Source organism: Prionailurus bengalensis, chromosome C2 (assembly GCF_016509475.1).
Source record: "Prionailurus bengalensis isolate Pbe53 chromosome C2, Fcat_Pben_1.1_paternal_pri, whole genome shotgun sequence".
In the NCBI taxonomy this organism is placed as follows: domain Eukaryota; kingdom Metazoa; phylum Chordata; class Mammalia; order Carnivora; family Felidae; genus Prionailurus; species Prionailurus bengalensis.
The window spans coordinates 45,731,901-45,747,495 of NC_057350.1; the positions used below are offsets into that span (position 1 = coordinate 45,731,901).

Genomic DNA, 15,595 nt, shown 5'->3' on the forward strand with positions numbered 1-15,595 from the left:
AGTCTTCAATGTGATTTACCAAGATACATAACCCAAGTAGAACAAAGACCAAGATCAAGGCAAGAAAAGTTCAACCCAAAATTCTCTACATGTTGTCTTTTGTTGATACAGGCCATTCAAAAACTGATTTTTTAAAAAAAATTTTAATGTTTATTTTTGAGAGAGACAGAGACAGAGTGTGAGCGGGAAAGGGGCAGAGAGAGAGGGAGACACAGAATGTGAAGCAGGCTTCAGGCTCTGAGCTGTCAGCACAGAGCCTAACACGGGGCTCAAACTCACAGACCGTGATATCATCACCTAGGCAAAGTCAGATGCTTAACTAACTGAGCCACCCAGGCGCCCCGCACACTGATTTTAGAAAGATGCAGCCCCAGGAACTGGGCACCTTAGCCTATTCCTTTTCACTAAGTTACAGTTTTTAGATTAAATGCTAACAGGATCCAGAATCTGGTAAATACATGTCTTTTAGTTACCCTGAAGAGTTGACGTCTATAGAGGTAAAGCTAGATTCAGTATTTTAGGTAAATGAAAGGTCTAAAGTGATTTCCCCAAAAAACATTGATTCTCAGCAGCTGGGAAGGAGCAGTGTCTGAGTCAAACCTGTAGGGTCTACCCATGGGAAGAGAACCGTAAGTAAAGGTGAATATCTCTAGAGATCAGTGCAAATACATTCTTTTTGACAATGTCCAATGTTCACACTATTTGGTTCTGAACTATTTTAAAGTACATATGTAGATACAAATATATAAAAAAGAAATTGTATATATATATATATATTTAGTGTTTATTTTTTGAGCCAGAGAGAGAGACAAAGAGACAGAGAGAGAGACAGGCAAGCTGGGAAGGGGCAGAGAGAGGGAGACACAGAATCTGAAGCAGGCTCCAGGCTCTGAGCTGTCACCACAGAGCCCGTCGCGAGGCCTGAACCCATGAACCGAGAGATCATGACCCACGTCATGGGGCTTACCGACTGAGCCAGCAGGCCTCCCTATATTAATTATTTTTAATGACATACATAGCAATATATTAAAGTACATCATTACTAAATGTTTTTTCTCACAGTTGGTGCTCTTATCCATGCTCATCCAAGGAGAAAGAGTACAACAAGCTGTTTTACTTTCAGCAGCAAACACTACTGCAGAAGACTGCCAGTGCACCCAGCAATGAGCATCCACTGTCCTATCCACAGCTCAGTGTGCTTTGCAACCAGTGGGGTTATGCCTTTGGAGCTTCACTTTATGCCACTTATTTATTGCCTGACAACTTGTCATGAACCATAAAAGTGTACAAGTGATAATCCTGAATCTACTGCAAAGAATTTAAAAATCATCTAGCTTTGGAAATTAATAAATATTTAGCACTGGTTGATAATACACGATATGAAAACTTATGGAGTATAGATAGTGCAGTACTTAGAGCAAAACTTGTAGTTTTACATAGTCTATTTGAAAAGATATACTGACAATTAATGAGTTAAGCATGAAATGCAATAAGTTAAAAGGCTACATAACACAAAGAAGGAAGAAAGAAGAAAGAAAATCATTTATGGTCAAAGCAGATAGTAAATGTAATAGAAAACAAAGATGCAATTCGATTAACAAAGCCAAAAGTTGGTTCAAACCTCTGGAAAGGTTGGTCAAGAAAAGAAACTACAAAAATAAACAGCATTAAGAATGCAAAAGCTATTTAACTATGGATTTAGCAAATACAAAAAACACATTTAAGAGTTTTATGAACAGTGGGATGTGTTACCTAGCAAACTGAAAACATCTATGTCATAAAAGCAGCAATTCCATCATGGCACAAACTCCAGAAAAACTTGCACACATATCCTACTCAAACATGTCCACAGTTCAGCCTGTGAGGATGAATAAAGAGGACTAGATGGTTCTGTGGCAAAGGATGGTCTCTACCCGGTGACAGCTGCTTAGAATTGGAATTGACACGTTGGCAGAAAGGCAATTAGCCAAAGTTCTGGGACACTAGTGCTCTATGCTTGTAATGGATAAGTGCTACCCTGATTTCCCAAGAGCTTGGAAATGCCAGGAGAGAGGGCTGCTGTACCCTGGAAAGAGGAACTCTCATGACTGCTGCGTTCTGAGGCCTCCTCTTTGGCAGGCTGAGACGTGGCAAGATGTTAAGACAAGGCAGCCCATCAACACACTGCTGTCATTTAGGCTGAGGAACCATGTACACACATTTCCTACCTGGGGATTTTTATTCCAGAGATGCAACTACAGATACACTTTTGTATATAACAGCAGAAATGCTAAAAGCTGTTTGCAAAAGGTGTCCTTTACTGCCTGTAACTTTACTAAGAAATTACTATTTAGCTACATTTTGATGAAGCAACAAAGACATAATGTGTAATTGGTGTGCTGCCAGTCTAAAAGTAGATTTTTGAAATCTGTATCTTCTCTCTTCAAGGATAAGACAAAATTTATTTTTTCACGGCTTTACAATTTTTTTCTCAGTCATCATTTCATATTGTGAACTACTACTCAAAATGTACCATAACACTTACATTGCAGGAAATTCTGTGAAAGGTGGAATATTCTCCTACTGTGAGATTGAAAATCCAGAAAGTTTTGCAGATTTCTACCAGAAACATTATCACTTCTTCGAATGGCACATGAGCAGGGTTTTTTTTTCTCTAAAATATGAGCGCTAAGCTCCCTAATTATAAAGGCCTTGATCTTAGCTCCTTCTTTTAGCCCTTAAATGATTCCTCCCATTAATTATTTTAGAGACTATATTTCTTTGCATCTTATGCTAGGTAGATATTTATTTACTTCCTAATCTCAAAATTACTTAGTAGTAAATATAAACTGCAATTTATCTTTTTGTCTTTTATAGTTAAAATGTTGCTATTGTTAACTCATTTTTTTCTTTCTATTTTGTGTTTAATAAACAGTTCTATTTAGGGTATACACGGGAAATTAAATTCCTCAGCTAGACTCAGAATAACATGTAGCATGTAATGTTCTGACAAATAGGGCCATAAAATTTTTAAATGATCTTTAAGATTAGGATGTTTTTCTGAAAAGTAGCTGAAGTGAAATGATTTCCATAGTTCTAAATCTTAAAGCATCACCAGCAAATAAATGGAGTTTGACACAATCTACACATGTGTAGATTTTTATAACTTCATTTGTTAGTCTGGAAGATCTGAACAACAGAGAGTATCAGGCAAAGGCTAAATGAAATCTTGATGGGAATAATATAGATAGAATTAAGGCGTCAAATGAGTGATTCAGCTAATGATCTTGAAAGTCACTTCCATCCCTGAGAATATCTTCAGATTTATGAGAGGAGTGGAGAATTAACGTAAGGACCTGATGGCCTAATTTGACTTATGAATTTAGAAGAGTTATTCACACAAATACAGTGTTTTCACCTATTAAAATATCAGTATAAAATTACTGAACAATAACACTGTACAAAAATAGTATTAAGTTTAATTTGTCTCCATTGCCAGCATATTGTGGACAGTCTCTTACATGCATGGATAAAATGAACTATCCTGTTCTGAGCTGGTGGGCAAGAGAGCCCCCTTAAAAGACCCTGACTGACCAGATCATTCGATCAGCTGTGGTAAACCCTCCCCATTAGTGAAGGGAGGTAGTTTGGCAATTAACTGCAGGTGACTGGGAACCAAGACTCCAGCCCTGCCTCTGATTCCACGGGTGTGGTAAGTCTTTCATACCTTCTCTGTTTTTGATGCTCCTTTTTGGGCAGACTATGTTAAAACCTACGTCACAAGTTTTTACATCTTTAAAAAATAAACTGCAATATCTAGGTGGGGAAGGAGTCAGTTCTCCCTTAAGGGAAAATTTTCAGTTTTATGTTTCAAGCTGGACTCCACTTCAGTTGTTAACTACAGGGACATCGCTGAGTTTTGGAACAAAGTAATTGATTCGGGATAAAATACTTCAAATTAAAAAAAACAATTAATTTATTTTTCCTTTCACCCACAGGTCTACCCACGGATAGCGCCGGCATTTTGGCACTACCTGCGGGTAGAAGTGAGTAGCGGGGACTTGAACCCTCCCACCCTTGCTCCTTGCACTCTGCTGGTGTGGTCTGATCTGATGTGCCCATTTTGCTCAAGGTGCAGCTGCCATTCTGTGTAAACGTGCTCTCACGCCACCACCATTCCTTAGAGTTGGAGCAGAAATCCAAATCACCAAACCTCCAAGTGCAAGCTTATATAAGATAGTCATCCTTCTTAATAAATTTCCAAATCAAGACCATATCATGTGCATCATAGTGATAAATAAGTGCCAACTTATGGGAAACCATGCTTACACCTCTTTTTAATCAATATTTTTGATATGCAGAGCATACTTCCTCAGCTTAATTTGGGAATATCCCTGGGAAAAAGCGGAAAAACTCTGCTTCATTTCCTTTCTCCTCTTTTCTATCCCCAGGAGCATGAGCAGCTCACCTATTCCTCCACGAGGTCCAAGGCGCCCAGTGTCATCATCACAGGCCTCAAGCCAGCCACCAAGTACATATTTCATATCCGAGTGAGGACTGCAACAGGATACAGTGGCTATAGCCAGAAGTTTGAATTTGAAACAGGAGATGAGAGTAAGTTTTGCACAAACATATAAAATAAGATGTTAAGTTAGTACCATTCCAATCTGACCTGAGTTAAAAACCTAATGTTCCCAATTGTGAATAGTCTCATCAAATGGGATTCTGTTCCTGTAAATACTCATATAGTCATTTCAGTTAATGTTTTGTTGCTATCATTAAATTCCTCCATGAAATGCCCTGTTCTACCACAATTGTAACGTAGCCCAGATACATTTCTTTATGCAGAATTCATCACTCATGCTGTAACATAGAGTCTCAATGGGTGGTGTTAGCCTAATTGTTTGCCAGTCTTGGCATCATAATATGATACTAATGAAAACTTGGAAGAGAATAAAGCCATGAGCAAATGATTTTAGCAGTTAGTTCAAAATTGTGCAGCTTTGGCTTATTATCTTAGATCAATAAAAACAGTGGTCAGGAGAAAAACTCTACTGAAGTGTACATTATAAGTTTAAATATAGACACATGGGCTTAATTAGAAACTCAAATTAGTTCCATAGCCTTGAAGTGTTGAAAATCAAAATGAGAGATGAAGGTGAGGTGTTCCAATGTCATGTAACATAGGCTTTGGAATGTCTTATTCAGTCTAAATCCTGCCCTGTTATTGAATTCATTTTTTGCTTTTAGAAACCTATCTTACTGCTATCTGTGTAAAGATAATATGGGTGTTTTTTTCCATGTTCCTCTATGGAAAATGTTCAAATATCTAATCATAATAAAAATATTTTCTCATCATTGCTAAAATACCCATATTTACTTAAGAATTCAAGAATAGCAAATTTATTATAAAAATTCTTTATAAATAACAGTAATAATAGCTACCATTTATTGAGCCTCTAAAAAATGCCAGATATTGGGGCGCCTGGGTGGCTCAGTCGGTTGAGCGGCCGACTTCGGCTCAGGTCACGATCTCACGGTCCGTGAGTTCGAGCCCCGGGTCGGGCTCTGTGCTGACAGCTCAGAGCCTGGAGCCTGTTTCAGATTCTGTGTCTCCCTCTCTCTGACCCTCCCCCATTCATGCTCTGTCTCTCTCTCAAAAATAAATAAACGTTAAAAAATTTTTAAAAAATGCCAGATATTATATAAAGTATTTTATATGTATTATTTCATTTAAACTTTTCAACACCCAATGAGACAAGTATTATTTTCCTAATTTTACTTATGACAAACAGAAGCCTGGAGAAATAGAGCAATTTGTCCAGCTAATGAGAGATAATGAGAAGCTAAGTTAAAATTTGAAAATGAGGGCTATTTTCTTCCAAGGCCTGTGCTCTGAACAAGTCTACCATCCTGTCAAGTTCTTTCATTTCACTTCTTGGGATGAGCACTGGTGTCGTATGTAAGTGATGAACCATGGGAATCTACCCCAAAAACCAAGAGCACACTTTTCACATTGTATGTTAGCTAATTTGACAATAAATTATATTTTTTAAAATAATAAATAAATAAATAAATAAATAAATAAAGTACAAAAAATGGATTATTAAAAAGCGCTAATAGTAAGACCACTAAACAGGCCACAATTTCTCAATTTATCACTCTCTTAAAATGAAGCTATTTGAATTTCAAATTCTGTGATGGAAGGAATGTTGTTTTTACATTGATGAATAGTATCAATTCATAAGAACTTCTTTTTTACAACTATACCTCACTAAAAAGTAGCAACATAATTAAGAAGAAACACAACTTAGGGAGAGAAAGTAAACTAATGAATAAAAAGAACACTTATAACCTAGATGGTTAATATCAGTGATAATCATTTATAATCTTTCAGACACTATTGACTTCTCAAGCTAGAGATGAAATTATTGGGAGTAGACTGTAATTATCACAAAACATAACTCCATAATTAAAAACAATATAAAAATATTCAAAGTGTCATATCTGCTATGTCCTGTTGACTGTTTTTCCCTTGTTCACACGTCAAGACTTAGCCTAGGTGCGAGCCAAAGAATGCAATTCAAGGAAAGTTTGGTCCCAAGAAGAGTCCTGTCATTGTGTTGTTCAGACTTTGTGTATTACATCCCTGCATCTCCATTCTATTTCTTTATTTCACAGATGAGGAAATTTACCTAACTTTTCAAAATGTACGACGTCTTTGAGTATTATATCATTAAGTCAAAAACATACTCTCAGACAAAATTATAGGGGCAAATCTAGATAGGTCATTTGTGTATATCTGGTACTTCTAGAGAAAATAATATAGTCTAATTTTTTTTAAAAGTTCAGATCTAAATATGAAAATTTTAATTTGCTTTAACTCTAAATTTCAACTCCTTGTACCTTCAGGACTAGAAATCTTTCATATGTTATATAGAAGAGAAGTACTTTGAAATTCCTTATCAGAAAAGGTCCCATACTCACCAATGACTCAATGTAATATTTTTTCACCCAACAAAGACATATAGCACAATTAATATGTGCCATACTCTGTGTGAGGCACTGGGGATAAAAAAATATATAGCATTAATAAGACCAACAGCCTTTGCCTTCACATAATTTATACTCTAGATTTATGGGAAGAAAATTTAAATTTAATTTAAAAATACCAGGTTACTGACATGTACTATCATAAAGATATGCAATGCAAAGGGTGTTGAGAACAGAGGGAAGAAGCCCTAATTTAGCATAAATCAGTCATGAGTGGATCTGGTGGAAGGCGAGAAGCTGGGGCTCATTCTCAAAAGAGGAGTAGTAAAGAAATAGCAAAAACACTGAGACCTGAAATAGCATGGACAATTTAAAGAAGAGTAAATAATTTGGCATGGCTGCAGTGAGGAGACATCCAGGTAAATGAAGGGGAGTAAGGACAGAGAGGGGAGTAAGGGCAGAGACAAGGGCCAGTATGAAGGTACTCATTTGGCCATGTGAACGATATTAAGCTTCCTAGTGATACTGAGAATCCATGCGAGGGTTTTAATTAGGGAGTAACATGACCAGTCACATGTGCAAGACTCTCTACTGAGCAGTTCACACAAATTATCTTTGTAATTCTGACAAGATTATTTCTCCTTCTAAAGACATAAGTAGCTTTACCAAAATCTGATAATCAAATGAGCAAAGGTGCAGAATTAGAACCCTAGAGCCACCTGACAATGGCGGCTGCAGAAGGCAAAACACCTGTTATGAAACACTGATTTCATAAGTGACATGAAAGATACTTTTATTAGATCCTTGAAGAGACAAAATGTCTGAGAAGAATCTGAAAAATGTGTTTGTCTAAACCTGGATTTTGGGTACGTAGTGTAGCTCTCAAGTCAATTTACAGCCTAGGGGAAAATCATTTAAAGGGTCATTTTTTATCTGGTTAGTTTTAAATTACATTTTCAAAGCATGCTGTCTATATCCAGAAGAGAACTTCAGTGAATAATGTCATAGTAGGATATGAACGGGTTTACCAGAAATTCAGGTGTATAAGAATATGAATACCAATCTATAGCATGTCTTTCTCTCTTCATACTCTCTTAGCTCATAGTTTTTAATTCTTATAGCCTTAGTTTCCTGAGTAGTGCCTGAACTAAGTTCTCTCTTGTGCATTCTATTTAATCAACTAACTTGGTAATACATGCCTAAAGATGGGGGTGTGTTGGGGAAGAGAGATTAGATTCTCTCATTTGATGGTCTGGTTCAAATTTTTTAAGTAAGCAAAGGGAAGTAGTTTACAATTTAATTCTCTCTAGCCATATCTGTTTTACTTGGTTCAAGTTTGCCAGTAAGACAATAATATAAAATATGAAAGAATTGTTTTTCAAAATCATAATATTCCTTTTTTTTTTACTGTTTTATTTATCTTTTTTGAAAGAGAGAGAGAAGGGGAGGGGCACAGAGAGAATCTCAAGCAGGCTCCCTGCTGAGAGTGCAGAGCCTGACATGGGTCTTAATGTAGAGCTTGATCTCACAACCCTAAATTCATGACCTGAGCCAAAATCAAGAGTCAGCCACTTAACCGACCAAGCCAGTCAAGCACCCCAAAATCATAATATTCTTAACTCACCAGTGTTCTATGATTATAGTGGCATCTGAACAATAATCACGGTGACCCCTCTTGCTCTTACAGACAAAAGGTTGGATGTTTTTCCAGAGTTACATTATGTGGTGGAAACTGGCTAACCAAATAAATGTAAACATTACTAATTATGACTTCTAACAGTATAAAAAGGGCTTACTTGACTTAGACCTCTTGGTTTCCTTTTGTCCCAGGTCTGTAGAATAACTTCATTACATGTATGTGCATGTATATGGAAAGATAAATAGGTGACAGATGGATATATATGATTGATAGATATATAAATAAATAGGTAGATAGATAATCATTCCTATATAGTCACAAAATACTTTTCTGTTTTAGTGCTGGCATTTCATATGTCTGCTAATCTCTCTTTGAGATTCTTTCTTTCCCTCTCTCTCTGTGCCATCCCCCCATCTCTCAAAATAAATAAAGAAACTTAAAAAAAAAAGAGTGTACAACTACATATTGTGTCCATCAACAGCATTTATTGAGTGCCTGTTATGTAGTGGCCTTTTTATTAGGCCAATAAATTACAATACAATAGAATCAGTAGTGAGAAAGTAAGAATATATAAACCTTCCATGTGGATCTTCTATTTATTTATTTATTTATTTATTTATTTAATCCAAGTTAGTTAACATACAGTGTAATAATGGCTCCAGGAGTAGAACTTAGTGATTCATCAGTTACCTATAACACCCAGTGCTCATCTCAACAAGTGCCCTCCTTTTTTTTTTTTAAATTTTTTTTTCAACGTTTATTTATTTTTGGGACAGAGAGAGACAGAGCATGAACGGGGGAGGGGCAGAGAGAGAGGGAGACACAGAATCGGAAACAGGCTCCAGGCTCTGAGCCATCAGCCCAGAGCCTGACGCGGGGCTCGAACTCACGGACCGCGAGATCGTGACCTGGCTGAAGTCGGACGCTTAACCGACTGCGCCACCCAGGCGCCCCACAAGTGCCCTCCTTAATCCCCTCACCCATTTAGCTCATTTCCCCACCCAACACCTCTCAAGCAGCCCTCAGCTTGTTCTCTGTATTTAAGAGTCTCTTATGGTTTGCCTCCCTCTCTGTTTTTATCTTATTTTTCCTTCCCTTCCCCTTGTTCATCTGTTTTGTTTCTTAAATTCCATATATGAGTGAAATCATGTGGTATTTATCTTTCTCTGAGAGCTATGTGAAAGATAGGTGTCAGAAGCTAATACAAGAATTTTTTTCTGAGCGCCTGGGTGGCTCCCTCAGTTGAGCATCCAACCTTGTCTCAGGTCATGATCTCACAGTTTGTGAGTTTGGGCCCAACGTCAGGCTCTGTGCTGATAGCTAGGAGCCTGGAGCCTGCTTTGGATCCTGAGTCTCCCTCTCTCTCTGTCCCTCCCCTGCTTGTGCTCTGTCTCTGTCTCTTTCTCTCTCTCTCAAAAATGAATAAACATTAAAAAAATTAATAATTTTTTTAATATTAAAATGAAATTTATATTAGGTCTCCACGTATCAAACACACCACATATATAAACATAAATTAAGTACAGACCTTTTTGGCATATATGAATAAAACAACAAGAAATCTTTTTTTTTTTATGAAATTTATTGACAAATTGGTTTCCATACAACACCCAGTGCTCATCCCAAAAGGTGCCTTCCTCAATACCCATCACCCACCCTCTCCTCCCTCCCACCCCCCATCAACCCTCAGTTTGTTCTCAGTTTTTAACAGTCTCTTATGCTTTGGCTCTCTCCCATTCTAACCTCTTTTTTTTTTTTCCTTCCCCTCCCCCATGGGTTCCTGTTAAGTTTCTCAGGATCCACATAAGAGTGAGACCATATGGTATCTGTCTTTCTCTGTATGGCTTATTTCACTTAGCATCACACTCTCCAGTTCCATCCACGTTGCTACAAAAGGCCATATTTCATTTTTTCTCATTGCCACGTAATATTCCATTGTGTATATAAACCACAATTTCTTTATCCATTCATCAGTTGATGGACATTTAGGCTCTTTCCATAATTTGGCTATTGTTGAGAGTGCTGCTATGAACATTGGGGTACAAGTGGCCCTATGCATCAGTGCTCCTGTATCCCTTGGATAAATTCCTAGCAGTGCTATTGCTGGGTCATAGGGTAGGTCTATTTTTAATTTTCTGAGGAACCTCCACACTGCTTTCCAGAGCGGCTGCACCAATATGCATTCCCACCAACAGTGCAAGAGGGTTCCCGTTTCTCCACATCCTCTCCAGCATCTATAGTCTCCTGACTTGTTCATTTTGGCCACTCTGACTGGCGTGAGGTGACACCTGAGTGTGATTTTGATTTGTATTTCCCTGATAAGGAGCGACGCTGAACATCTTTTCATGTGCCTGTTGGCCATCCGGATGTCTTCTTTAGAGAAGTGTCTATTCATGTTTTCTGCCCATTTCTTCACTGGGTTATTTGTTTTTCGGGTGTGGAGTTTGGTGAGCTCTTTATAGATTTTGGATACTAGCCCTTTGTCCGATATGTCATTTGCGAATATCTTTTCCCATTCCGTTGGTTGCCTTTTAGTTTTGTTGGTTGTTTCCTTTGCTGTGCAGAAGCTTTTTATCTTCATAAGGTCCCAGTAATTCACTTTTGCTTTTAATTCCCTTGCCTTTGGGGATGTGTCGAGTAAGAGATTGCTACGGCTGAGGTCAGAGAGGTCTTTTCCTGCTTTCTCCTCTAAGGTTTTGATGGTTTCCTGTCTCACATTTAGGTCCTTTATCCATTTTGAGCTTATTTTTGTGAATGGTGTGAGAAAGTGGTCTAGTTTCAACCTTCTGCATGCTGCTGTCCAGTTCTCCCAGCACCATTTGTTAAAGGGGCTGTCTTTTTTCCATTGGATGTTCTTTCTTGCTTTGTCAAAGATGAGTTGGCCGTACGTTTGTGGGTCTAGTTCTGGGGTTTCTATTCTATTCCATTGCTCTATGTGTCTGTTTTGGTGCCAATACCATGCTGTCTTGATGATGACAGCTTTGTAGTAGAGGCTAAAGTCTGGGATTGTGATGCCTCCTGCTTTGGTCTTCTTCTTCAAAATTCCTTTGGCTATTCGGGGCCTTTTGTGGTTCCATATGAATTTTAGGATTGCTTGTTCTAGTTTCGAGAAGAATGCTGGTGCAATTTTGATTGGGATTGCATTGAATGTGTAGATAGCTTTGGGTAGTATTGACATTTTGACAATATTTATTTTTCCAATCCATGAGCAGGGAATGTCTTTCCATTTCTTTAGATCTTCTTCAATTTCCTTCATAAGCTTTCTATAGTTTTCAGCATACAGATCCTTTACATCTTTGGTTAGATTTATTCCTAGGTATTTTATGCTTCTTGGTGCAATTGTGAATGGGATCAGTTTCTTTATTTGTCTTTCTGTTGCTTCATTGTTAGTGTATAAGAATGCAACTGATTTCTGTACATTGATTTTGTATCCTGCAACTTTGCTGAATTCCTGTATCAGTTCTAGCAGACTTTTGGTGGAGTCTATCGGATTTTCCATGTATAATATCATGTCATCTGCAAAAAGCGAAAGCTTGACTTCATCTTTGCCAATTTTGATGCCTTTGATTTCCTTTAGTTGTCCGATTGCTGATGCTAGAACTTCCAGCACTATGTTAAACAGCAGCGGTGAGAGTGGGCATCCTTGTCGTGTTCCTGATCTCAGGGAAAAAGCTCTCAGTTTTTCCCTGTTGAGGATGATGTTAGCTGTGGGCTTTTCATAAATGGCTTTTATGATCTTTAACTATGTTCCTTCTATCCCGACTTTCTCAAGGGTTTTTATTAAGAAAGGGTGCTGGATTTTGTCGAAGGCCTTTTCTGCATCAATTGACAGGATCATATGGTTCTTCTCTTTTTTTTTTGTTAATGTGATGTATCACGTTGATTGATTTGCGAATGTTGAACCAGCCCTGCATCCCAGGAATGAATCCCACTTGATCATGGTGAATAATTCTTTTTATATGCCGTTGAATTCGATTTGCTAGTATCTTATTGAGAATTTTTGCATCCATATTCATCAGGGATATTGGCCTGTAGTTCTCTTTTTTGACTGGGTCTCTGTCTGGTTTAGGAATCAAAGTAATACTGGCTTCATAGAATGAGTCTGGAAGTTTTCCTTCCCTTTCTATTTCTTGGAATAGCTTGAGAAGGATAGGTATTATCTCTGCTTTAAACATCTGGTAGAACTCCCCTGGGAAGCCATCTGGTCCTGGACTCTTATTTGTTGGGAGATTTTTGATAACCGATTCAATTTCTTCGCTGGTTATGGGTCTGTTCAAGCTTTCTATTTCCTCCTGATTGAGTTTTGGAAGAGTGTGGGTGTTCAGGAATTTGTCCATTTCTTCCAGGTTGTCCAATTTATTGTCATATAATTTTTCATAGTATTCCCTGATAATTGTTTGTATCTCTGAGGGATTGGTTGTAATAATTCCATTTTCATTCATGATTTTATCTATTTGGGTCATCTCCCTTTTCTTTGTGAGAAGCCTGGCTAGAGGTTTGTCAATTTTGTTTATTTTTTCAAAAAACCAACTCTTGGTTTCGTTGATCTGCTCTACAGTTTTTTTAGATTCTATATTGTTTATTTCTGCTCTGATCTTTATGATTTCTCTTCTTCTGCTGGGTTTAGGCTGCCTTTGCTGTTCTGCTTCTAGTTCCTTTAGGTGCGCTGTTAGATTTTGTATTTGGGATTTTTCTTGTTTCTTGAGATAGGCCTGGATTGCAATGTATTTTCCTCTCAGGACTGCCTTTGCTGCGTCCCAAAGCGTTTGGATTGTTGTATTTTCATTTTCGTTTGTTTCCATATATTTTTTAATTTCTTCTCTAATTGCCTGGTTGACCCACTCATTCGTTAGTAGGGTGTTCTTTAACCTCCATGCTTTTGGAGGTTTTCCAGACTTTTTTCTGTGGTTGATTTCAAGCTTCATAGCATTGTGGTCTGAAAGTAAGCATGGTATAATTTCAATTCTGGTAAACTTATGAAGGGCTGTTTTGTGACCCAGTATATGATCTATCTTGGAGAATGTTCCATGTGCACTCGAGAAGAAAGTATATTCTGTTGCTTTGGGATGCAGAGTTCTAAATATATCTGTCAAGTCCATCTGATCCAATGTCTCATTCAGGGCCCTTGTTTCTTTATTGACCGTGTGTCTAGATGATCTATCCATTTCTGTAAGTGGGGTGTTAAAGTCCCCTGCAATTACCACATTCTTATCAATAAGGTTGCTTATGTTTATGAGTAATTGTTTTATATATTTGGGGGCTCCGGTATTCGGCGCATAGACATTTATAATTGTTAGCTCTTCCTGATGGATAGACCCTGTAACTATTATATAATGTCCTTCTTCATTTCTTAAAACAACAAGAAATTTTAACCACTTCATATTTATTATAATTTCTGTCCTTATTTCCTGGAGAAAATGTACTTCTTTTCAATGGAGAAAAAAATAACAATTAAAATTGAAAATTTATCCACATACCAATCATATCCATATCCTTACAAACTTCTTTCAAAAAAGATATTAATTCAATTTTTAACAATAATCTGTTAAAATTATGCCTACATTTTTAAAAAAAGAAATAAAGATAATTTAAAGATAAGGAAGTCAAACATTTGGCTATTTAAAACACCAAGACTTACTTACATTCAAATATATTTTGGAGTAGCAGAAAATAATTTCCTGTGTACACTTTTAAAACCCAAATAAAATATATCCTGCTATATTGCAGCCAACTTATACATTTTACTTAAATATAGGAAATACACTTGTGAAGCTATCAAAAGAGTGCAGAATCCATAGTAAAGCCAACATTTGAAAGAAAGCTGGAAATGTACACATAATAATTAGCAGTTTGCCTCTCCCATTGCCCTAATGAGTAAGATCCTGGAGAATTAATACATTGCCAACATGTAAGCAAAGCATTCTTTTCCCTTGAAAGGATAAATTATACCTTAAATTTTAACAACATGTAAACTTAGGTTTTTACCTGTAACCTACAGAAAGCACTTTTGTAACACAAAAGCCACATCTGTCAACATTTAAATGTATTATTTACTAAAAGTAGTAACAACAGACTAGATTTATAGCACATAAAATGATCATGCAAAAGTCTTCATGATCAACATTAACTAACCAAACAATAAATAAATTATTACTGAACCATAGTGGGTATTTCAAAATAGAATCTTATGTCGTATCTTACACATGTATACAAAAAGTGTTATGCAGATACAAATGAAGGAATTTAATCACTTAATTATTTTTAACATACATAAGAGTTAGCTATTTTTAGTATGGTTTCATGTTTAAGCAGTTTGGTTAATTTTAATAATTTATAAATGGGAAATGATCCTAGAAATTGAGGTTCAATATCGTGTCTCTAATTCTTTCTTCCCTACTTTGTTCTTTATGTCTCCAGTGGACTAATTTTTCTATACTCCATTCTGTACACTTAAAAATTCCAAAACACTGAGTATTTTCTACCACGTAAAAGGTGAATTTCTCAATAAATATTCAAGTTTCCCTCCAGTCCTAGTGCAGACTGCCATCATTCCTCTCCTGTCTCCCTCTAGTTAACAAACTCTGAGAAAATGCGTGGATACTACATACATGAAATTTTCTGAATCTTCATAATTTCTAAGCTTCTTCTGTGACTTCCAACTAGACAATTCAGAAACCTGTCACATTACGAATGATTGCCAGCTCAACTTGTACCTCTTATGAAATATTCTGTATCAGCCCAGTGAAAAACCACCTTTCCTCAGACTTTCTATAATATTTTATTGTGCAAGTGCTAATTATTTGCTAAGCTGCTAGCTCTTTGAGTCAAGAACTATAGCCAGCATATCCTTGTGTCTCGTAAAGTGTCTTGCTTATAGTTTCCAATACATATTTAATTTAAAAATGAATAACATGCAATTTTAAAAGGCTAAAATTGGGAGAATAGCATGTTGCCTACTAGTCTAAGTAGAAAGAATCAAATATT

General features: G+C 36.9%; 1 protein-coding gene across 2 annotated transcripts in view; it reads left to right on the forward strand.

Moving 5' to 3' along the window:
* Window positions 1-15,595, forward strand: part of EPHA6 (EPH receptor A6) — an 882,015-nt gene that overhangs the window by 589,823 nt on the left and 276,597 nt on the right. For both annotated transcript variants that reach the window (XM_043593917.1, XM_043593914.1), the window contains 2 exons: window positions 3,978-4,025; window positions 4,431-4,593. In XM_043593917.1, coding sequence (XP_043449852.1) covers window positions 3,978-4,025; window positions 4,431-4,593 — 211 coding nt within the window. The remainder of the gene's footprint in view (window positions 1-3,977; window positions 4,026-4,430; window positions 4,594-15,595) is intronic.